Source organism: Brachyhypopomus gauderio, unplaced genomic scaffold, assembly GCF_052324685.1.
Source record: "Brachyhypopomus gauderio isolate BG-103 unplaced genomic scaffold, BGAUD_0.2 sc67, whole genome shotgun sequence".
Taxonomy (NCBI): domain Eukaryota; kingdom Metazoa; phylum Chordata; class Actinopteri; order Gymnotiformes; family Hypopomidae; genus Brachyhypopomus; species Brachyhypopomus gauderio.
Window position 1 is genome coordinate 1,208,982 of NW_027506888.1, and position 21,711 is coordinate 1,230,692.

At 46.3% G+C, this 21,711-nt stretch overlaps 2 protein-coding genes across 2 annotated transcripts; both read left to right on the forward strand.

The window, feature by feature from the left end:
- The first annotated feature begins 255 nt into the window (after positions 1 to 255).
- On the forward strand, positions 256 to 11,222 carry samd1b (sterile alpha motif domain containing 1b). The gene is made up of 7 exons (XM_076989401.1): positions 256 to 1,494; positions 3,296 to 3,578; positions 4,330 to 4,424; positions 5,005 to 5,059; positions 5,242 to 5,338; positions 6,156 to 6,270; positions 7,089 to 11,222. The coding sequence occupies exons 1-7, from the start codon at positions 343 to 345 to the stop codon at positions 7,236 to 7,238; spliced, it is 1,947 nt and encodes a 648-aa protein (XP_076845516.1). The 5' UTR covers positions 256 to 342; the 3' UTR covers positions 7,239 to 11,222.
- Positions 11,223 to 11,400: 178 nt separating this feature from the next.
- On the forward strand, positions 11,401 to 21,690 carry LOC143490880 (transitional endoplasmic reticulum ATPase-like). The gene is made up of 11 exons (XM_076989421.1): positions 11,401 to 11,560; positions 13,571 to 13,682; positions 14,180 to 14,352; positions 15,485 to 15,627; positions 15,816 to 15,946; positions 16,098 to 16,229; positions 16,421 to 16,523; positions 17,257 to 17,390; positions 17,696 to 17,831; positions 19,413 to 19,526; positions 21,679 to 21,690. Exons 1-10 carry the CDS (start codon positions 11,538 to 11,540, stop codon positions 19,508 to 19,510), a joined length of 1,185 nt encoding a protein of 394 aa, XP_076845536.1. The 5' UTR covers positions 11,401 to 11,537; the 3' UTR covers positions 19,511 to 19,526; positions 21,679 to 21,690.
- Positions 21,691 to 21,711: the final 21 nt, after the last annotated feature.

The following is a 21,711-nucleotide window of genomic DNA, read 5'->3' on the forward strand; positions in this document are numbered from 1 at the left end:
ATGCAAACTATGTAGATGTATACGTCTTTAATGTGAAGTCATGGAAAACACTAACTTGCTACACCAAATAATATTAACAAAAGACCGAGGAAAAGGTGCGCAAAAGACCATTGAAAAGGTAACTGCAATACCACCTTAAATCATCCCCATCAGGGTTGTTGTGTAGCGGAGGATTCTCTTCACCAGTCCACCTTAAGCGCACATCGTGGGCAACGCAGGCGTACAGAAAGGCTTCCGCTTCATTCCCAGCCGGGCTCGGAGCGGATCGGAGCTCTTTAGCGTCACTTCGGAGACAACAAGACCGAGGCGCTCGGCCAAATCCAACGGAACCTGCACCGAAACATGTCTGAACCAAGATATCGAGAATGGATCCTGGAGACCATCGATTCTCTGCGGTCAAGGAAAGCCAGACCGGACCTTGAGAGAATTTGTCGAATGGTCCGAAGGAGACACGGGTCTGACCCGGACCGAACCCGGGCAGAACTAGATAAACTGATCCAGGAACAAACTGTACTTAAAGTTAGTTACAAGGGCTCAATCTCGTATCGAAACGCCGCTAAAGTGCAAAGAAAATGCCGAAAGAAGGTTGATCAGACGAACGACAATAGCAGCGGCAGCGGCGAGTCAGTGGGTGAACAAACCAAACACGCCAATTTCAACAACAACGGCGACAGCGCGCACAGTCCCACGGAGCAGGAGGAGTGCGATGATCAGGAGCCCGAGCCGCCCGGGGCGAGCCCGTGCTATGACCCCTTACCCCACACCTCACGCCCCACTAAGGAGAAAGCAGAAAAGATTTTGTCAGTGTCTAGCGGAAACAGTTTTGTTAGTTGTGGCGCAACGAGCAGCCCCGTCGCGGGAGGCTGTGCCGTGAAAGCAAGTGCAGCGAAAGACGGGGGATTAATCCCGCAAACGGGGGGCACCCGCTCCTCGCCCTGTCGGGAGAGCGGCACCGGGGAGGACGATGCTTCAAGTCCAAGTAAACGGGTCGGAGGAGAGGAGACGCTCAGTCTTTGCCACGAGGGCGATGAAGAAAAGGAACAGAAAACTTGTCCGAGCGCTAGTTCTGCGATCAACAGCCAGGCTCAGCGAAACAAGCCGCCTGTGCCGCTAAAGCCCAAACTCAAGGTGGGGGCGAAAGGTTCTGGAAACGGCAGCGACATACCGGACCAGACCAGCGCCGATCTAGGCGATAGGCTGGTTGCGGCGGTCCGAAGTCTATCCGAGAGAAACAGGGGCTCCGTTGCCCTGCGGGGCCACGCACTATTGGGACTGAAAGAGATACTCGGTTACCTTAGCACGCAGGCCGGGCAGACGGAGGAAAAGCTGACCCGCAACCGAGTTAAAGTGGTGTTGGAGCGCGAGATAGAGAGAGGTCGCCTCCGCAGATCCCGCCTGGGCCACATCACCGTCCCCGCGAGGGGGATGGGGGCGGCCAAGCCGTCCGCGCGCCTCCTGAAGAGCGCACTGCAGGACAGACACCTCGTGAAAAAGGTAACTTAATATTTCCAACACGTCCCGAGCAGCGCGCGGCGTTCCACCCCGTCTACATATAAATAAATGATAATGGTTTAGAGAAAGGAAAAAACACAGGACATTGCAGCTCTGCGCCGTCTGATTTCCGCTTTTTTTTCCTCCAACACAAGTGATGTATCACAACAAAACAGTTTTAGGAGCACGTATTCGCACGGAAACAGATCTCGGTCATAATCTTTTACGTGTTTGTGTATGTTTTGCGAACGTGATGGCTCCGCTCCGCGTGTGAGCGGGGGAAAAACCGACACCTCAAACGTGTGTTCCGCTCGACACGCAACTGTCTGCGTGCCCTGTTTCAGTTCAGCGTCTGAGCACAAAAGGTGCGGACTGGAGCTCAGCAGCGCCCGCCCGTCTGTCTTGGTGCGTGCGAGCGAGCGAGCGTCGCTTCTCTTGTTCTGCACCCTACTATTCACTCAATGCACACATGCGCGCGCCTCGGGCTACAAACAACGGATACTGTAAATGACAAATGTTGGGATTGTATGGCTGGATCCGTTTCCGTGATTTTCGACGGCGCGGTCAGTGATTGTTTTTCACACGAAAGTTGTGCTGGATATTTTTCACTAGGCGGTGTCTGTTAAGTTAGACGCGCTCGGAAAATGGAAAGGGAGGGAGGGAGGGGGGCTGGCTCGAGGCTCGCGTCTGTTTTCTGTGTAGGGAGAGAAATGGGAGAGAGAGCGCAGTTCTCGGGCGAGCCGTAAGCTCCGTGCGATACTTCGGTCATACGAGGTAAAAAATCAGTTGCGATGGCGGAAATCCACTGTATGACGAGCCGGGGCAGAGCGCGCGCACCCACTGCCTGTGGCTTAAGCTTCTTTAGTTCCGTTCCGTGCGGCTCGCGCGCCGACAATCTGAGGGATGCGAGTTCTGCGCGTTTTCTCTTAATAGCAGCGAAACACTTCCTCTTTTCATGTGACGGATTTCTGGAAAACATTGTCCCACAATCTCCCAGACATTGAAAGTGCCCCCCCTCCCCCATCTCACTGTCTGAAAGGGACATTTGCGCTGTTTCCGAGCTATTGTTAGGAAGGGGCAGTTCGCGAGACACCGCGCGTCTCATCACAGGTTGTCTCGGCGGAACAACAAGCTCGCGCTACCAGTTCACGCTCTTTAAAACACTGCCTGGCGCCAAAGAGGTCGCGCGCGAGGGCAAGGAGAACGCGGTCGTTTGAGGGGCACGCGTCATAAAGCCATTTTTGCACCTCACTGTCACAGAACGATGTCTTTACATGATCATTCTTACAACGTAACGGTCGGAGGCGTGTCATATTCAGCATTGTCTTACCATGTGCTAATATGCCTCGTGCGGGTTTTATATACTATATTCTGCATATATACTGTGAAATTTTCAACACGTGAATGTCCGTGTTCGTAGTGACCACACTGAGTTGGATGTTTTGCACCAACACTGCACAGCTCCAAGTTATTATTTATTTGGTATAATTCAGGTGCTTTGTAAAGGATACTTGTAGCCACGCATGTCTTCGAGTGGTCAGACTGAGCATGCTTGGTTTACCACAGAGGCTTCAAATCACAGTCCTGCAGGTCCATAGAACTGTGTAGGGAGGAATTTGTTGTCCTGCTCTAACACTTTAGCTCATATAAATCCAGCACTGGTAGTTTACACTGGAACGTGGTTAAATGGTGCTGTGATTGGGACAACGACCACATATCAGAACACCCACCCTCTACCCCTTAAAAGAAATGGCAAGTACAGTTATTCTTTGATTAATTGGTGTCTCCTCACCTGCCTATGCAGGAAGAGGTGAAGGAGGTGGAGCTGATGCAGGCAGAGAGCGAATGCAATGAGAAGATGGAGGTGGAGAGTGAAGTATCAACACTGGCTGCCCCCCAGTCTGCCAACGTGGGTGTCCAGGTGGAGGCTACAGGTCCAGCCCATGATCCACTCTCACCCAGTCCTGAAATAAGTCCATGTGATGTCTGCCAACCAGCAATGATGTCAGAAGAGAGGTTTCAGCCTCCATCTCCGTTGTCACCTAAAAGTTCTGTTCATCAGGAAGCAGAATCCTGTGGCAGTGAAGGTACTTCTACGATAGCTGTTTTTATGTGAAGCAATATATTTCTGCAATCTGTTTATTATTACAGTAGGATACAAAAGTCAAAGTCCACTACTAAGGACTGAAGAGTTTGACACTGGAATTGCTTTTTTTTTTCAAGAACTCGAGAACAAACTGGCTTCCCGTGGTGTCATACATCCTTAGACATTATTACGAACAGCTTTTTTAAAACCTCTAGATGTCTGACAGAAGGCTAATGGCACTAAATAAGTATATATCAGGTGTTAGTGGAGACGAGAGATATCCACAGGTTATTAGTGCGCAGTGATCCTGCTTATATGTAAAATGCATCATAGCAGTTAAAGAAAAAATAAGAAAAGTGCCTGAAGGCAAAATACTCAGACCTTCTAGATGCATCTGCAGAATACTCAGACCTTCTAGATGCATCTGCAGAATACTCAGACCTTCTAGATGCATTTGCAGAATACTCAGACCTTCTAGATGCATCTGCAGAATACTCAGACCTTCTAGATGCATCTGCAGAATACTCAGACCTTCTAGATGCATCTGCAGAATACTCAGACCTTCTAGATGCATCTGCATCTTGATATTTTAAAATCTTGAAATGTCTTTGTGAAAACAAAATGTTTATGTTTAGCTATTATATTTTGTGCTTTAATACTTAGTTACTAAGATTTTGGTCTGTGCATGAAAGCATGCATGTGTGTGCTTGTCTGTGTGGTATATATCTTATCTGTGGTCTCTCTTTCTGTAGGTCCAACACTGATACAGGTACCACCTGCAGGAACAGGGTGTTTCACAGAGGAGCAGAGGGAAAACACACCTGCCCAACTACACGACCATACACAGGTAACCCCACCCAAACCTACACCTGCCCAACTACACGACCATACACAGGTAACCCCACCCAAACCTACACCTGCCCATCTACACGACCATACACAGGTAACCCCACCCAAACCTACACCTGCCCAACTACACGACCATACACGGGTAACCCCACCCAAACCTACACCTGCCCAACTACACGACCATACACGGGTAACCCCACCCAAACCTACACCTGCCCAACTACACGACCATACACGGGTAACCCCACCCAAACCTACACCTGCCCAACTACACGACCATACACTGGTAACCCCACCCAAACCTACACCTGCCCAACTACACGTCCATACACGGGTAACCCCACCCAAACCTACACCTGCCCAACTAACGACCCTACACAGGATACAGGTAACCACAACCAAACCTACGTCTACCAATCACTCAGGTTATTCCACCCCAGCATACACCTGTACACCAAACTGGTAACTTCAGCTAAATCTACACCCACCCAATTTCACTCTCAGTTTTAAATAATGTCTTTAAATAATTATTCACTCCTTCTCTCTTAAACTCTCCCTCTCTTTCTGCTTACCACCAGGCCATTGGGATGTCAGACAGTGTGAAGGTTCCTTCTTCTATTCCAATTAAGAGTTGTAAGTTCAAATTCTTAATAGTTGGAATTACTGTAGACGTAGAGTAATTGTTAGAGAAAATAGTCACATAAACTGTATGTGGCTGTGATTAACTGTCCCAGCCAAGATTCACACACAGTTGAGTCTTGGTTTCTTGCATGAATTTGTTTACAATTTCTGCTCTGTGTTTGTGTGTTTGGCAGATTCGGGCTGTAAGATGGAAGTGGGTGTGTCCTCGTGTCTACTCACTCCCTCTGCATCTCCTGGAGTGGCTGAGGAACGAGGGATAAATGGAGGAATGTGAGTAGAATGACAGAAATAGAACGATAATGCAAGAAAAAAACAGACAATGGAGAAAGGAAAGATGAAATAAAGGAAGAAAACATATCGAGACAACAACACAACAGAGGTGTTGAAGCAGAGAAAGAGAGAACAGGGAGGTCTTGAAGCAGGTAAAGACAACACAGAGGTGTTGAAGCAGAGAAAGAGAGAACAGGGAGGTCTTGAAGCAGGTAAAGACAACACAGAGGTGTTGAAGCAGAGAAAGAGAGAACAGAGGTCTTGATCTTGAAGCAGCCTGTATAAGGCTCCAACCCATGAGGGTTTCCCTCAACTAATGACTAATGATCATAGAGAAGACACATTATAAAGCTACCAAACCATTGGCTTTAAAACACATAGTGTGTGTTTTCTTTTTGCAATATGTTTGGTTACGTCCTTCATGGAGTAAGGATAGCTACAGTGGACAGTCAAGAGATCAGTAATGAATGCCTAACACTAGCAAACACGTTCGTCTCGAAATGTCTTACCACATGAGCAAAACAAATGTAGCAGCGACGTCTCTCTTTGGACACGCATTTTATCCATGTGGTGAAATCAATCCATGTGAGTTTAGCTTGCGACTCTGTGAATACTTGGGTATGCTGACTCCTGCAGTGAGCTACTCTGTCCCGTGTGTTTAGAAGTGGCTATAGCACGGTTTGGGCTCGTGTTGCAGTGTCATGCTAACGACAATTGGGGGGGGTGGTACAGGATCAAGGGACTTTGAGTGAATGAATGGGTGTGTTTTTGATTAAATCAGTCATCCTCTGTTTTTGTGTGTGTGTGTGTGTGTTAGCTTTGTGAAGTCAGAGTCTAGTGCTGTGAACCCAATGGACTGGACAGTGGCAGATGTCGCCAGTTACTTTACAGCTGCAGGATTCCCTGAGCAAGCTCTCGCCTTCAGGACACAGGTACACACCATAACAATATTAAAATAAATAGATACACACCATACCAAACCGTAAAGACACAGGTACACACAATAACAATATTAAAATAAATAGATACACACCATACCAAACCCTAAAGACACAGGTACACACAATAACAATATTAAAATAAATAGATACACACCATACCAAACCGTAAAGACACAGGTACACACAATAACAATATTAAAATAAATAGATACACACCATACCAAACCGTAAAGACACAGGTACACATCATAACAATATTAAAATAAATAGATACACACCATACCAAACCGTAAAGACACAGGTACACACAATAACAATATTAAAATAAATAGATACACACCATACCAAACCCTAAAGACACAGGTACACACCATAACAATATTAAAATAAATTGATACACACCATACCAAACCCTAAAGACACAGGTATGCACCATACAAAACCATTAAGACACATGTACACACCATACCAAACCATTAAAACAGAGGCACATAGGATACCAAACCCTCAAGACACAGGTACACACCATAACAAACATTAAAAGGTTAGTGAACCAGCATACTGTTTAAATGTATAAAAATAGGTTTGATGTAGGTTCCCTGTGACTTGTGCCTTTTTCTGTGTAACCTTATGTACAACTTGGGATGTGAATAATTCACACATTTGCTTCAGCATATATTTTAATCAAACTACATGTGAAACTGATAAACTTCATGATCTGCCGTTCCAAACCAGCTTTAGCAGTACTCATTTTTATTAAACACAGAACTGTACAAGTTAAGACATCTGGCACTTTTCTTCTGTTACAGGAAATAGATGGGAAGTCTCTCCTCTTGATGCAGCGAAATGATGTGTTGACAGGCTTGTCAATCAGATTAGGCCCTGCCCTAAAGATCTACGAGCGCCATGTGAAGGTTTTACAGAGGACCCACTTTCAAGATGATGGAACTTTCTGCTGAGACATAAACTCACACATATACATTCAGCTGTTTTGCACATACACACACACACACACACAATCACACAAACAAACAAGCCTCTTGGATTTTCACCGAGACAGTCACACACATTTACACTTGTACATTCACTCAGCCAAAAACACTTGTTTGGACACACGCACACACCCATACGTACAGACTGACACACAAACATACCCAGGCAATACACACATATGCACGCTCTGTTATCTTTGCCCTTACTCACGAACTGCCATGACGATCCGGAGTGTTGGGAATACCCCAGAGAAGGAACTGCGTCCAGCAAGGGGCGGGAAAGAATCGAGCCACTCTGTTGATGCGTCTGAGATGGATGAAAATGGTGCGTGGGACACATCTGCTCAGGTCGTGAACCTTGACCTTGGATCCATGTCATCAGCCCACCTTGTGGACGCACAAGCCGTCCAGGAGGGGGCAGCAGATGACTGAGGAAGCAGCCAGCCAGCCGGCCGGTACATCTGGAGCATGCAGACCTAGTAAACACAGTCATTTCTGTTATGGGATCTGTTCAGTCTACATGCAGGACTTATGGAGGAGCTGGAGGCTTTGGGAGCTGCACACCCCTCTCTGTACAGAGGACACCCCTGTGTGTGTTCTACTCATGATGGATTATTTCATGCCCTTGGGAACTTGTTAACTACATACAAAACTGGACACACCTTCTGATCTATGGGTCATTTGGACTAGTTCAGCATTGGCCAAGTGACGAATGGGGAGATAAACTCAATTTGGATCATTCTGCTGAGTCACAAGTCAGTCTACAGAGCTGTGACATTGCCTTTTTTTTCACAGGGCCATGCCTGGTGTCTGGATACACTCTGCTGAGATTCTAGAACACCATTTCTAGAACTCGAGGTCCATAGTAAAGGTTCTAGACTCTGTGACTGTTTTTTTAACTCTAGCACATTCTAGACTGTCTGTGATATGCTGCCCTATTGACAGTCCATGCATAAACTCCACAATGCGTGAAGTATCTGCTCTGATCTCAGATCCACCAGCGAACTAGTGTGCACAAGATCACCAGAATGTTACCATGGGTTACTGTGCGTGACTTTTGTGAATATGTAAATATGAAGCTGAATTCCTTGTCGCGTCATAGTGTCGTAGGTAGAGTCAGCAGCAGCTCCACACCAAGCAGAAATTCCAGAGAGAGAAGAGATGGTATCCAGAGAGAGAAGAGATGGTATCCAGAGAGAGAAGGAATGGTATCCAGAGAGAGAAGAGATGGTATCCAGAGAGAGAAGAGATGGTATCCAGAGAGAGAAGGGATGGTATCCAGAGAGAGAAGAGATGGTATCCAGAGAGAGAAGAGATGGTATCCAGAGAGAGAAGAGATGGTATCCAGAGAGAGAGAAGAGATGGTATCCAGAGAGAGAGAAGAGATGGTATCCAGAGAGAGAGAAGAGATGGTATCCAGAGAGAGAGAAGAGATGGTATCCAGAGAGAGAGAAGAGATGGTATCCAGAGAGAGAGAAGAGATGGTATCCAGAGAGACTCTTCGTGAGAGCTTAGATGTAGGATCAGGGATGAAAGTGTAAACAGCCGTTGTGAGGCAGGATTGAAAGGATAGAAAAAGTAACCATTATGCTGACTTAAGATGGTACTTACTCCACTTAAGTGGTGCAGAGGTGAGCTGACCTAAGTCAGGCCAAGTTAACCTTAGTCCTCCTAAGTTAGCTCGCTGACCACTAAATCCGCCTTTGTGTGACACCCCAGCCTTCTAAAGCACCACACAGCATTTGAGCTGAACAAAAAGCTTGATACCATTCCCACTGTTTTGAAGATGTTTGATTCTGAACTTGGGCTCCCAGAAGCACAAAGCAGTTAAGGATCCACTGGGAATGTTTAGGAAGCTCATGGAAAGGAATCCTGCCCTCTCAGTCCTCCCACGCTGTCAGACATGAAACGATCAGTAGATTCCTGTTGGCTATAACAGATTTGGTAACATTCTGTTTACAGGACACTTCATAAAGCCCCTGTCATACATTCACCATATAAACAAGCAATAAACATACTGGAATTTGTTTTAATTAATGAAAAACCGTAATGCTAATAATATTTGTATTAATAATTATTATATTATTAATAACAATTTGATATTACTGTTATTAGTATTATTACAATAATAAGTACAATGTAAATGACCCAGGACATTTGGTTTGATTATAACATCAGAGGTGCCCTGTAAATAAAATGTTGATTAAGGAGATCACTTGCATGTGACCGAGGTGACACCCTGTGTTCATGAACTGCCTCAGGAGTCATTAGTCTGTACAGCATTGGTGTAGACCTGCTAAAGAGCAGGGAGGGTATGGTCTGCATTGGTCTTACTGCACTCTTTATTCTTTGATGTTTCTGAAAAATACACAAAGTCAAAAGTCAAAGTCAACTTTATTGTCATTCAGACTTTACACAAGTCCCACAGAATCAACCTGTCTCACCATTCGCTGACCAACATCTCAGATTCTCAAACATCAAACTGACTTATGATCTGACTGTTTAGTCTTTTGTTGTTCTCACTCTCTAAGGCTTTGATATGTGTCGTCGTCATGCAGATCAGATATTTAGCCTTATAGTCTGTCCTTGTCTTACATGTGGACATATATCACTCCTCTGTATCACTTCTCTGCACACTTGTAGTCCCATAATGTCAAGCTCTTCCTGTCAGGCCATACACAAAAACACCGTAGCCAACGTAGAAGCTAGAATCCAAAGGACTGTGTATGCTTCTAGGATGGACGTGCTGGCCAGCTTTGCTGTTGGACCGAGCCCTGTTACACAATTCAAACTAGGAGAGTGTTTTGCAGCCTCACACCCCATGTTAGTCCCAGAAATCTTGGTCTTCAGGTCCATTAATTGTTTGTTTGTGTTCATCTGGCTGTTACCTTTACCATAAATCAAATCAAATCAAATTTTATTTATATAGCGCTTTTTACAACAGTTGTTGTCACAAAGCCGCTTTACAAGTGCCGAGTCCTAGCCCCCAGTGAGCAAGCCAAAGGCCAGACCTGCCTTTCAGTTCTAGACAGACAGCAGCATCAACTGTGTCTGCACCACAGCTCAGATCCCATTATCACAGTGTGGGATTCATTCCTCTTTTACTGTAGCAGGGTTCTGTCTTACTGTAACTTGGTTCTGGTGGTTGTAGGAAGTTCTGTCTGACTGTAGCTTGGTTCCGATGGCTGCAGGAGGTTCTGTCCTGCTGTAAATTGGTTCTGATGGCTGTAGAAGGAAATGTCTTACTGTAACTTGGTTCTGATAGCTGTCGGAGGTTCTGTCTTACTGTAGCTTGGTTCCGATGGCTGCAGGAGGTTCTGTCTTACTGTAGCTTGGTTCCGATGGCTGCAGGAGGTTCTGTCCTGCTGTAACTTGGTTCTGATGGCTGTAGAAGGTTCTGTCTTACTGTAACTTGGTTCTGATGGCTGTAGGAGGTTCTGTCTTACTGTAGCTTGGTTCCGATGACTGCAGGAGGTTCTGTCTTACTGTAACTTGGTTCTGATGGCTGTAGGAGGTTCTGTCTTACTGTAGCTTGGTTCCGATGGCTGCAGGAGGTTCTGTCTTACTGTAACTTGGTTCTGATGGTTGTAGGACGTTCTGTCTTACTGTAGCTTGGTCCTAGGTTCTTAAGGACTCTTCACAGGAACACACATGTGCAGGCAGGGATTAACCTCCAGCTTGGTTTGATAACATTTCCCTGACAACCCTAAAAAATCCGACAAACTGTGTTGTATTTTTTTTTGTTTGTTTGTTTGTTTTTACATTTCTATGCATCAGCACAGTGTGGTACGGAGAGGTTGTGTCTTTTTCTCTGTGATGCACAGTGTGTAATTTAATCATGTTTTTAAATGTATCGTCTGGGCGATATTCATTGCATATCAGTTGTCTGTTGTCACTTTTGTTAAGAAATTCTTTTTGATTAAAGGTTTGACATGAGACATTCCAAATACACCTTTGGGTCCAGTGTGATTCTTAAAATTGATTCAGTTGTGTGAGTTGATTAGCCTTGTGTGTGCATGACATTTTATCCAGGACTAAAAAAACAAAACAAAAAAAAAAAACAGGGAGTTGTCTCTAGGGGGCACCATTCCCTCACACATGCACTTCAGCCATGGAGCCCACAGTGTGAGAGCTTGACTGCTGCCCTCCCAGACTTAGAACAGAGAAGCCAGAGCTCCAGGACTGACGGGCTTGAGGCGTGACTTGCAGCCCACGAACAGGCACTCTGCACCAGCCGCCACTGATCTCCACAGTCCTGCTCCAACCATGCCCACCACCGGAGCCAATGAGTTGAGTGCAAACAGCCGCTTCTGTGTGTGTATATGTGTTTGAGTAATGGTTTCTTGTTTGGTTTAGTTCAAATTTGTTATGGTGTAAACAGTCAACTAAAGCTAACCAAAGTGGCTACTGAATTTGAGTGTTTTTACTGAGTGAGTGTATGTGTGTCTGTGTGTTTGTATTTTTTCATGTGTATTATGTGTGTGTTTGTGTTTATAATTTGTTGACAACTTTCTAAACAATTAAAGCAACACACCCTAGCCACAATCTTTGTGAGGTCTGCAGGTGTATATATGTATCACAGTGTGCATGTGTGTGTTTTACGATTGTGTGAGTTTGTGTATTTCTGTGTCTGGGCAGTTCAGTCTGTTGTAAACATAGCCGTACTAAAAACAGATTAGTGTCACATGCAGAAACAGGAGACAGCATAGGAGGGTCTGTGTGTATCTGGTATTGGTTGTGTAACAGGATTGGAGTGTGTGTGTGTGTGTGTGTGTGTGTGTGTGTGTGTGTGGTGCTGGTTGTGTAACAGAGCAGGAGAGTGAGAGTGTTTGTTTAAGCCTTTCTACAGACTCAGTCTGAACATTTGAATTGAGGGTGTGGTTGTTTTTGTTTTGTATTATGCTGTATTGGTCTAACTGTGTTAAAATACAGTACTCATCATTTATTTGGAGTGGGTAATTTTAAATATTAATAAAACAGGACTCTCGTACAAACTCATTGGAGGAATAATCCTGGTGGAAGGGCCATATCAGTGTTTGTGTGTGTATGTTCATGGGGGAATGTTTACTGGCATGTACGCCCCACACAGACGGTACAATTCCATGAGGATGACTGAGTTACTTTGTTGGTCCTCATGAGAGTATCTTTTCCTCAATGAAGGAGAAACTCACACCATAATGGCATGGAGGTCTTCTGGCATGGAGGTCTTCGTTATGCAGTGCGCGCCTTATTGTCTGAGCTGAAACTTCAGTGCCCACATCTGACAGGTCTTTTTTCAGTTCCTTAGCAGTCACGCGGGGATTTTTCTCCACATTACGCTTCAGGTAGCGCACAGCAGTCGTGGTCAGGATCTTCTTTCTGCCACGACCAGGTAACGTTTCCACTGTGCCCTTTAACTTGAACTTGCGAATGATACTTCCGATAGTGTCTCTTGGAATATTTAACAACTTCGCAATCTTTTTATATCCATTGCCATTCTTGTGAAGAGCAATAACCTCTTCTCTTGTCTTCTGGGACCATTCTCTTGCCTTCACCATGCTTGGAAACACACCAGTAGATGTCTAGAAGGAGCTGAGTATCACAGTCCTTTTAAATCTGCCTAATTGGTGCTTATCATGCTTGATTGCTGCTCGTTGACATCCACAGATGTTTTCAATACCTGATGGAAAACACTGGAATGAACCTCTGTTCTTAGGAGTGGTAGTCGTAAAGGGGTTGAATAATTGTGTCAATGAAGAAATCACAAAAAGGCCATTTAATACTTTATGACAAAAAAAATTGATGCTATCTTAGTTGCATTTAGTTCTTTAACGAGTCCTTGTAAGATTTCATTATGAACACAATTCCAAATGTGCACTGAATTCCATAAAACCCTTCGCAGCATTGGGGGTTGAATAAATTTGATCACAACTGTACAACAAAGTATTGAGATGAACTTTTGTTATTGACCAAATACTTATTTTCCACCATTATTTGCAAATAAATTCTTTAAAAGTCAGACAAAATGATTTTCTCAATTTTTTTCACATTTTGTCTCTCATAGTTGAGGTCTACCTATGATGTCAATTACCGGCCTCTCTCATCTTTTTAAGTGGGAGAACTTGCACAATTGGTGACTGACTAAATACTTATTTTCCCCACTGTACATTATGATTTGACATATGGTCGAGCAAGGGCTAGAATCAGAAGACTGCAGTTACACAAGTTAAAACATCCCCCGAAGATTACGTGTGTGTGTGTGTGTGTGTGTGTGTGTGTGTGTGTGTGTGTGTGTGTGTGTGTGTGTGTGATGGTTGCAGGCCAAAAGGAGAGGATTTCTCCACAGCTATCCTGAAGCAGAAGAGCAGGCCCAACAGGCTCATAGTGGATGAAGCCACCAATGAAGACAACAGCATTGTGTGTCTGTCTCAGGTGTGTGTGTGTGTGTGTGTGTGTGTGTCTGTCTCAGGTGTGTGTGTGTGTGTGTGTGTGTGTGTCTGTCTCAGGTGTGTGTGTGTGTGTGTGTGTGTGTGTGTGTGTGTGTGTGTGTGTGTGTGTGTGTGTGAGACATGATCGTTTAATATAAAATGTGTATAAAATGTATAAATAGCATAGTGTTAGTTTATACACAGTTGACACCCTTAAATAGTAGTGTAGCTGAAAAGCTGAATGTTAACACCATTATTGTTTGTGTCAAAGGAGATTCAAATCTGAACTATAATCTAAATCAGTAATCTTAGTATGAAACAAACTCTAATCACAAAATACCTTAATCATCATGTGTGTGCACGACATGTGCAAGCATGTGTGCACACGTCAGTGTGTGTGTTTGTGTGTGGTATGTGTATGTACCTGTGGGCATGTATGCCTATGTCTATGTGTGTGTGTGGTCATAATTGTGTTTGTTTGTTTGTGTGTGTGTGTTGCAGGCAAAGATGGAGGAGCTGCAGTTGTTCCGTGGTGACACGGTGATGTTGCGTGGGCGGAAACGTCGCCAGACCGTCTGCATCGCCCTGACCGACAGCACCTGTGGCGATGAGCGTGTGCGCGTGAACCGCGTCACACGCAACAACTTGCGTGTGCGCCTCGGCGACGTCATCAGGTGGGTCGTGACCTCACCACCACCCCTCTGACTCAGAACACTGAAACTAAGATTCTAAGTACTGAATCTAAAACTGCAGTTACTGATATACAAATGGAATACCAAAACCAAATACTAATTGAATACTCCAACCAAATGCTGATACAAACGGAGTACTAAAACCAAATACTTAAACCAAATACTAATACTAACTGAATAGTAAAACCAAATACTAACTGAATGCTTAAACCAAATACTAATACAAACGAAATACTAAAACCAAATACTAACTGAATACTAATCTGCTTATAAATTATGCTGATTATCAAAATACCAAATGCTAATACTAAATGAATACTAAATCCACATACTAATACAAACAAAATACTAAAACCAAATACAACTCAATACTAAAACCAAATACTAACTGAATACTTAGACCAAATACTAACTGAATACTAATCTGCTTATAAATTATGCTGATTAATCCTTTAATGTTTGCTGTTTGTTACATTTTGGTGAGTAGCATCTGTTAAAGAGTAATCAGCTTATCAGCTTATGATTAGTTATATATGGTGTGTTTATGATGTTTATGATTAGTTATATATGGTGTGTTTGTGATGTTTATGATTAGTTATATATGGTGTGTTTGTGATTTTTATGATTAGTTATATATGGTGTGTTTATGATGTTTATGATTAGTTATATATGGTGTGTTTGTGATGTTTATGATTAGTTATATATGGTGTTTGTGATGTTTATGATTAGTTATATATGGAGTGTTTGTGATGTTTATGATTAGTTATATATGGTGTGTTTGTGATGTTTATGATTAGTTATATATGGTGTGTTTGTGATGTTTATGATTAGTTATATATGGTGTGTTTATGATGTTTATGATTAGTTATATATGGTGTGTTTGTGATGTTTATGATTAGTTATATATGGTGTGTTTGTGATGTTTATGATTAGTTATATATGGTGTGTTTGTGATGTTTATGATTAGTTATATATGGTGTGTTCATGATGTTTATGATTAGTTATATATGGTGTGTTTATGATGTTTATGATTAGTTATATATGGTGTGTTTGTGATGTTTATGATTAGTTATATATGATGTGTTTGTGTCTCTGCATGTGTGCATACGGTCAGTATCCACGCCTGTCCCGATGTAAAGTATGGCAAACGCATCCACGTGCTGCCTATTGATGACACCATTGAGGGTTTGACCGGGAACCTGTTTGAGGTCTTCCTCAAGCCCTACTTCCTGGAGGCATATCGCCCTGTGCACAAAGGTGTGGGCCAAGGTGCACACACACATAAACATCCAATGATGATTATCCCCTCAGCTGGATAGCACAGGGCAGAGGAGGTGTTCCTTCACCATCTCGTGGAAATGTTTTGCTGATGTGAGTTCTGCTCTCTGCCTCATTCTCTCCCTCCCCCACTCTCTCTCTCTCTCCCTCCACCCCTCTCTCTCTAGGTGATATCTTCCTGATTAGAGGAGGTATGAGGGCAGTGGAGTTCAAGGTAGTAGAGACAGACCCCACACCTCACTGCATTGTTGCCCCAGACACCATCATCCATTGCGAGGGCGAGCCAATCAAACGAGAGGTGTGTGTGTGTGTGTGTGTGTGTGTGTGTGTGTGTGTGTGTGTGCGCGTGTGTGTGATTGTTTACATGTTTATGAGCCTGTATTTCAAATGCTGGTGCTGGTCCGTTTATTTTTAAGGGGATATTTTTATGCCTGTGTTTCTCCCTCCAGGATGAGGAGGCAAGCCTGAATGACATCGGCTATGATGACATCGGCGGCTGCCGCAAGCAGCTGGCCCAGATCAAGGAGATGGTGGAGCTGCCGCTGCGCCACCCGGGCCTCTTCAAAGCCATCGGCGTGAAGGCACGTGTCATTCACTTGACCACTGACGCAGCAGCCCGGAGCAGCAAGTCACGTGTGCCGCCACAAGCATCCTCCTAGCCTCTCACGTCACAATAGCTCTCAGTAACACTCACAAATTCTCTCACACAGCGATACACACACGCACACACACACACACACAAAGTGCGTGACTGATTGCGTCTCTCCTGCAGCCACCACGAGGAATCCTCCTCTACGGCCCTGCTGGAACGGGCAAGACGCTAGTGGCCCGAGCTGTTGCTAATGAAACAGGAGCATTTTTTTTCCTTATCAATGGTACTCCCCCAACACAAACACACACGCTGCTGACGCCAGGGCTTCTGTCAGCTCAGTCGTCTTAGGGTTATGTAAGAGTGTTGATCTATATATGTGACATATGGGTGTCTTATTACTTACTTCCTTAATGTCATCCATCTTTGTTGATGCACCCAGAAGAATGCTACGCTGTGAGTGGTACAGCCAAACAAATGTTGTGGTACAATCAACTACAACAAAGATTTTCAGCATTCTCAAAGCACAGTGCTTGGCCCCCACCATTGCTGCTGTCAGCTATAATGTTTAAACAGACTTTATTGAATTGCCTAGTGTTCTGTAGGTCAGCTAACACAATGTGCCTGTGAGGTATTACTCCAAGTATAATAACATCAGATCATATCTATTATTAGAGCAGGTAGAGAGAGAAAAAGTAAAAGCTTGTAAAATGATGAAAGAAAGAAAATTATGGTCAGTCAAGATTTGTGATGCTTTCTAACTGCATTTCATTCAAGGATGTATTTCCTGTTTTATATTTCCTGTTTTATAGGCTTTAGAGATATTGCTCTTCATGTATGTTGCAGTCTTTTCATGTTGCTTTTTTTACGGGCCTGGATTCACGGAGCAGCTTGATGGTGTGTGTGTGTACTTGATGGTGTGTGTGTGTACTTGATGGTGTGTGTGTGTACTTGATGGTGTGTGTGTGTACTTGCGTGCACGTGTGTGTCGTGTGTGCTTCATGTGCTCCTCCCTGCAGGTCCAGAGATCATGAGTAAATTGGCGGGAGAGTCAGAGAGCAACCTGAGGAAGGCTTTTGAGGAGGCGGAGAAAAACGCCCCTGCCATTATCTTCATTGACGAGCTGGATGCCATCGCACCCAAGAGAGAGAAGGTGAGGAAAGCCAGAAAGACAGGAACTGACACAAACTCAGGACAAGCTCTGATATGAGATACGATACATAGACAGAACATCTGACACAGACAACCTGACATCTGACACAAAGACAGGATGAGATCTGACAAATATACTAATGATTGTGATGCAATATCTGTAGACCCACAGCAAGGTGTCAGATCTCATCCTATCACTGTGTTATCTATGTAGATCTGTATGTCCATGTCATAGTATCAATCATTGTTGTCTAAGGTTTGCAGGCCTATTACATGGTATCCGTGACCTTTGTGTTATGTCTACAGACCCACGGTGAGGTAGAGCGACGAATCGTTTCTCAGTTGCTCACCCTGATGGATGGCCTGAAACAGCGCGTCCATGTCGTTGTCATGGCTGCCACCAATAGACCCAACAGTGTGGACCCTGCCTTGCGCCGCTTTGGTGAACCACAGTCTCTCTCTCTCTCTTTCTCTCTCTCACACACACACACACACACAAAGATACCTACATGCATATATTTCTTTTTTAGGTGCATTCTGTGCTGCTTGAAAGTTTGTGAACCACCCAAACATGTTCATTGTTTTCTAAGAAAAATGTATTATCTTATTAAATGAATTTCCAAATGTCAATTTGTAAAGCAGACCTTCCAAATAAGGAACACATTAAAAAATATATTTATTCAACAAAGGTAACTGAAAATCAGCCACGTGCCAAAGTATGTGAGTGCTTTTAGTTAGTAGCTTGTGGCACCTCCTTTTGTGGCCTTTACTTCCACCAAACATCGTCTGTAACCCATAAACCATAAATGTGCTTTTGGGATTTGTTGATAGGCGTGGAAATTGATGGATCTCTACACTCTTCCAGATCTACAGGCCCAGACCTTCACATTTCCACCACCATACTTCTCTGTTGGGAGGAGCTTCTCTTCTCTTTATAATCAGTGTTGACCTTTTCCCCAAACAAGGCACCTGCGATTGTGATTTTGGACTCCTCTGTCTAGAGAATGGACTTCCAGAAAGCCTCTGGTTTGTCCAAGTGCTCTCTGGTAAAGTTTAAACATGCAACTTTGTTCTTTCTTGTGAGCAGAGGACTCCATCTAGCAACTCTGCAATGAATGCCATGTCTATTGATTTTTTGCCTGATTGTAGACACATGTACATTTATCCCAGATGCTGTGATGTGTGGGTTGGCCTTGACCTGAATTATTTCTCTGATGATTCTTGGTGTTTTGATGGCCATCCACTTCTGGGCAGTGGTGTGGTGATGCTGAGTGCCCTCCATTTATAAATTATTTGTCTTACAGTGGATTGATGAAGCTGGAAACGTTTGAAGATGGCCTTGTAGCATTCTGCAGACTGATGGGCCATCACCATCTTTGTCCTGATGTACTCAGATGTCTCCTTTCCTCTCAGCATTGTTGATCTGTGTGCTTTGCACCCTGGCACAACAGTGGTTTGGTTGGTTTCCTCTCCCTTTTAATCAATGTGGCTCAAATCTTTTCTCAAGGATGTCTCATTTGAGTGGTCTGCTTAAGTAAATGCTTGAGGACTCACGTGTGTTTCCTCTGCTGGCATTGCGCATACATTTCTTCACAAACGTTCAAGCAGCAGTGTATGTACATTTAGACACATATTACATATAATAACACCTGTTACCCTTCTACTTTACATTGTATGTTTATTTAGATCTATGTTTATTTGCACTTCTAGGTATTGGTTTTTAATTTTATGGCATTGATTCCTGTAGTTTAGTAGTAGTCTGGTTCAAGGGTATCTATGCTACTATCTAGGATGCATTTTGTGAACAGATTGCAAAGCACTTTGTAAGTCATTCAGGATAAGATCATCTGATAAATGCCCTAAATGTAAATGTAAAATGTAAATATATACGTACATATACATACACTCACGCATATAATACAGCAATATACACATATCATAAATACACACAAAACTCTATCCCTAAATAAACACATGTATTCACATAGGTGGTAAATTACATCTTGACTTCTTATGATTGCAGGTCGGTTTGATCGAGAGATTGATATTGGCATCCCTGACTCAACTGGGCGGTTGGAGATTCTGCAGATTCACACCAAAAACATGAAAACTGGCCGATGATGTGGACTTGGAACGGGTGAGGAGAAGGGAGGGGAGGAGAGGAGGAGAGAGGGGAGGGAAGGAGAGGAGGAGAGAGGGGAGGGGAGGAGAGGAGGAGAGAGGGGAGAGGAGGAGAGAGGGGAGGGGGGGAGAGGAGGAGAGAGGGGAGGGAAGGAGAGGAGGAGAGAGGGGAGGGGAGGAGAGGAGGAGGAGAGGGGGAGAGGAGGAGAGGAGGAGAGAGGGGAGAGGAGGAGAGAGGGGAGGGGGGGGAGAGGAGGAGAGAGGGGAGAGGAGGAGAGAGGGGAGGGGGGGGAGAGGAGGAGAGAGGGGAGGGGAGGAGAGGAGGAGAGAGGGGAGGGGAGGAGAGGGAGGAGAGAGGGGAGAGGAGGAGAGGAGGAGAGATGGGAGAGGAGGAGAGAGGGGAGGGGGGGAGAGGAGGAGAGAGGGGAGAGGAGGAGAGAGGGGAGGGGGGGAGAGGAGGAGAGAGGGGAGGGAAGGAGAGGAGGAGAGAGGGGAGAGGGAGGAGAGAGGGGAGAGGAGGAGAGGAGGAGAGAGGGGAGGGGGGGAGAGGAGGAGAGAGGGGAGAGGAGGAGAGAGGGGAGGGGGGGAGAGGAGGAGAGAGGGGAGGGGAGGAGAGGAGGAGAGAGGGGAGGGGAGGAGAGGAGGAGAGAGGGGAGAGGAGGAGAGGAGGAGAGAGGGGAGAGGAGGAGAGAGGGGAGGGGGGGGAGAGGAGGAGAGAGGGGAGGGAAGGAGAGGAGGAGAGAGGGGAGGGGAGGAGAGAGGGGAGGGGGGGAGAGGAGGAGAGAGGGGAGGGGAGGAGAGGAGGAGAGAGGGGAGGGGGGGGAGAGGAGGAGAGAGGGGGAGGGGAGGAGAGAGGGGAGGGGGGAGGGGAGGAGAGAGGGGAGGGGGGAGAGGAGGAGAGAGGGGAGGGGAGGAGAGGAGGAGAGAGGGGAGGGGAGGAGAGGAGGAGAGAGGGGGAGGGGAGGAGAGAGGGGAGGGGGGAGAGGGAGGAGAGAGGGGAGGGGAGGAGAGGAGGAGAGAGGGGAGGAGAGGAGAGGAGGAGAGAGGGGAGGGGAGGAGAGAGGGTAGGGGAGGAGAGGAGGAGAGAGGGGAGGGGAGGAGAGGAGGAGAGAGGGGAGGGGAGGAGAGAAGGGAGGGGGGGAGAGGAGGAGAGAGGGGAGGGGAGGAGAGGAGGAGAGAGGGGGGAGGAGGAGAGAGGGGAGGGGGGGGAGAGGAGGAGAGAGGGGAGGGGGAGGAGAGGAGGAGAGAGGGGAGGGGAGGAGAGAAGGGAGGGGGGGAGAGGAGGAGAGAGGGAGGGGGAGGAGAGGAGGAGAGAGGGGGGAGGAGGAGAGAGGGGGAGGGGGGGGGAGAGGAGGAGAGAGGGGAGGGGAGGAGAGAGGGGAGGGGGGGAGAGGAGGAGAGAGGGGAGGAGAGGAGAGGAGGAGAGAGGGGAGAGGAGGAGAGAGGGGAGGGGGGGAGAGGAGGAGAGAGGGGAGGGGAGGAGAGAGAGGGGAGGGGGGGGAGAGGAGGAGAGAGGGGAGGGGAGGAGGAGGGAGGAGAGAGGGGAGGGGAGGAGAGAAGGGAGGGGGGGGAGAGGAGGAGAGAGGGGAGGGGAGGAGAGGAGGAGAGAGGGGGGAGGAGGAGAGAGGGGAGGGGGGGGAGAGGAGGAGAGAGGGGAGGGGAGGAGAGAGGGGGAGGGGGGGGAGAGGAGGAGAGAGGGAGGAGAGGAGAGGAGGAGAGAGGGGAGAGGAGGAGAGAGGGGAGGGGGGGGAGAGGAGGAGAGAGGGGAGGGGAGGAGAGAGGGGAGGGGGGGGAGAGGAGGAGAGAGGGGAGGGGAGGGAGAGGGGGAGGGGGGGAGAGGAGGAGAGAGGGGAGGGGAGGAGAGAGGGGAGGGGAGGAGAGGAGGAGAGAGGGGAGGGGAGGAGAGGAGGAGGGGAGAGGAGGAGAGAGGGGAGGGGAGGAGGGAGAGAGGGGAGGGGAGGAGAGAGGGGAGGGGGGGGAGGAGGAGGAGAGAGGGGAGGGGAGGAGAGGAGGAGACAGGGGAGGAGGCTGTAGAGGAGTGGGGAGCCTTTGGCTTGTCTGTGTGGTATGTATCTTTGTGCATTTGCGCATGTTGGTGCATGTGTGTTCATGTGTGTGCGCGCATCCATGTGAGTGTGCATGTGTATATGTGTGTGTGTGTTTTGTAGATTGCCATGGACCACACATGGCCACGTGGGTGC

What these genes read in the sequence shown, in the direction of transcription:
- LOC143490880 (XM_076989421.1), top strand. Translation starts at nt 11,538, where the DNA reads ATGCCCACCACCGGAGCCAATGA. An exon ending in CCCACCACCGGAGCCAATGA is followed by an intron (nt 11,561 to 13,570) that starts GTTGAGTGCAAA and finishes TGATGGTTGCAG; the next exon opens with GCCAAAAGGAGAGGATTTCT. An exon ending in CGCCTCGGCGACGTCATCAG is followed by an intron (nt 14,353 to 15,484) that starts GTGGGTCGTGAC and finishes GCATACGGTCAG; the next exon opens with TATCCACGCCTGTCCCGATG.
- samd1b (XM_076989401.1), top strand. Translation starts at nt 343, where the DNA reads ATGTCTGAACCAAGATATCGAGAATGGATCCTGGAGACCATCGATTCT. An exon ending in TTCTATTCCAATTAAGAGTT is followed by an intron (nt 5,060 to 5,241) that starts GTAAGTTCAAAT and finishes TGTGTTTGGCAG; the next exon opens with ATTCGGGCTGTAAGATGGAA. An exon ending in CTCTCGCCTTCAGGACACAG is followed by an intron (nt 6,271 to 7,088) that starts GTACACACCATA and finishes CTTCTGTTACAG; the next exon opens with GAAATAGATGGGAAGTCTCT.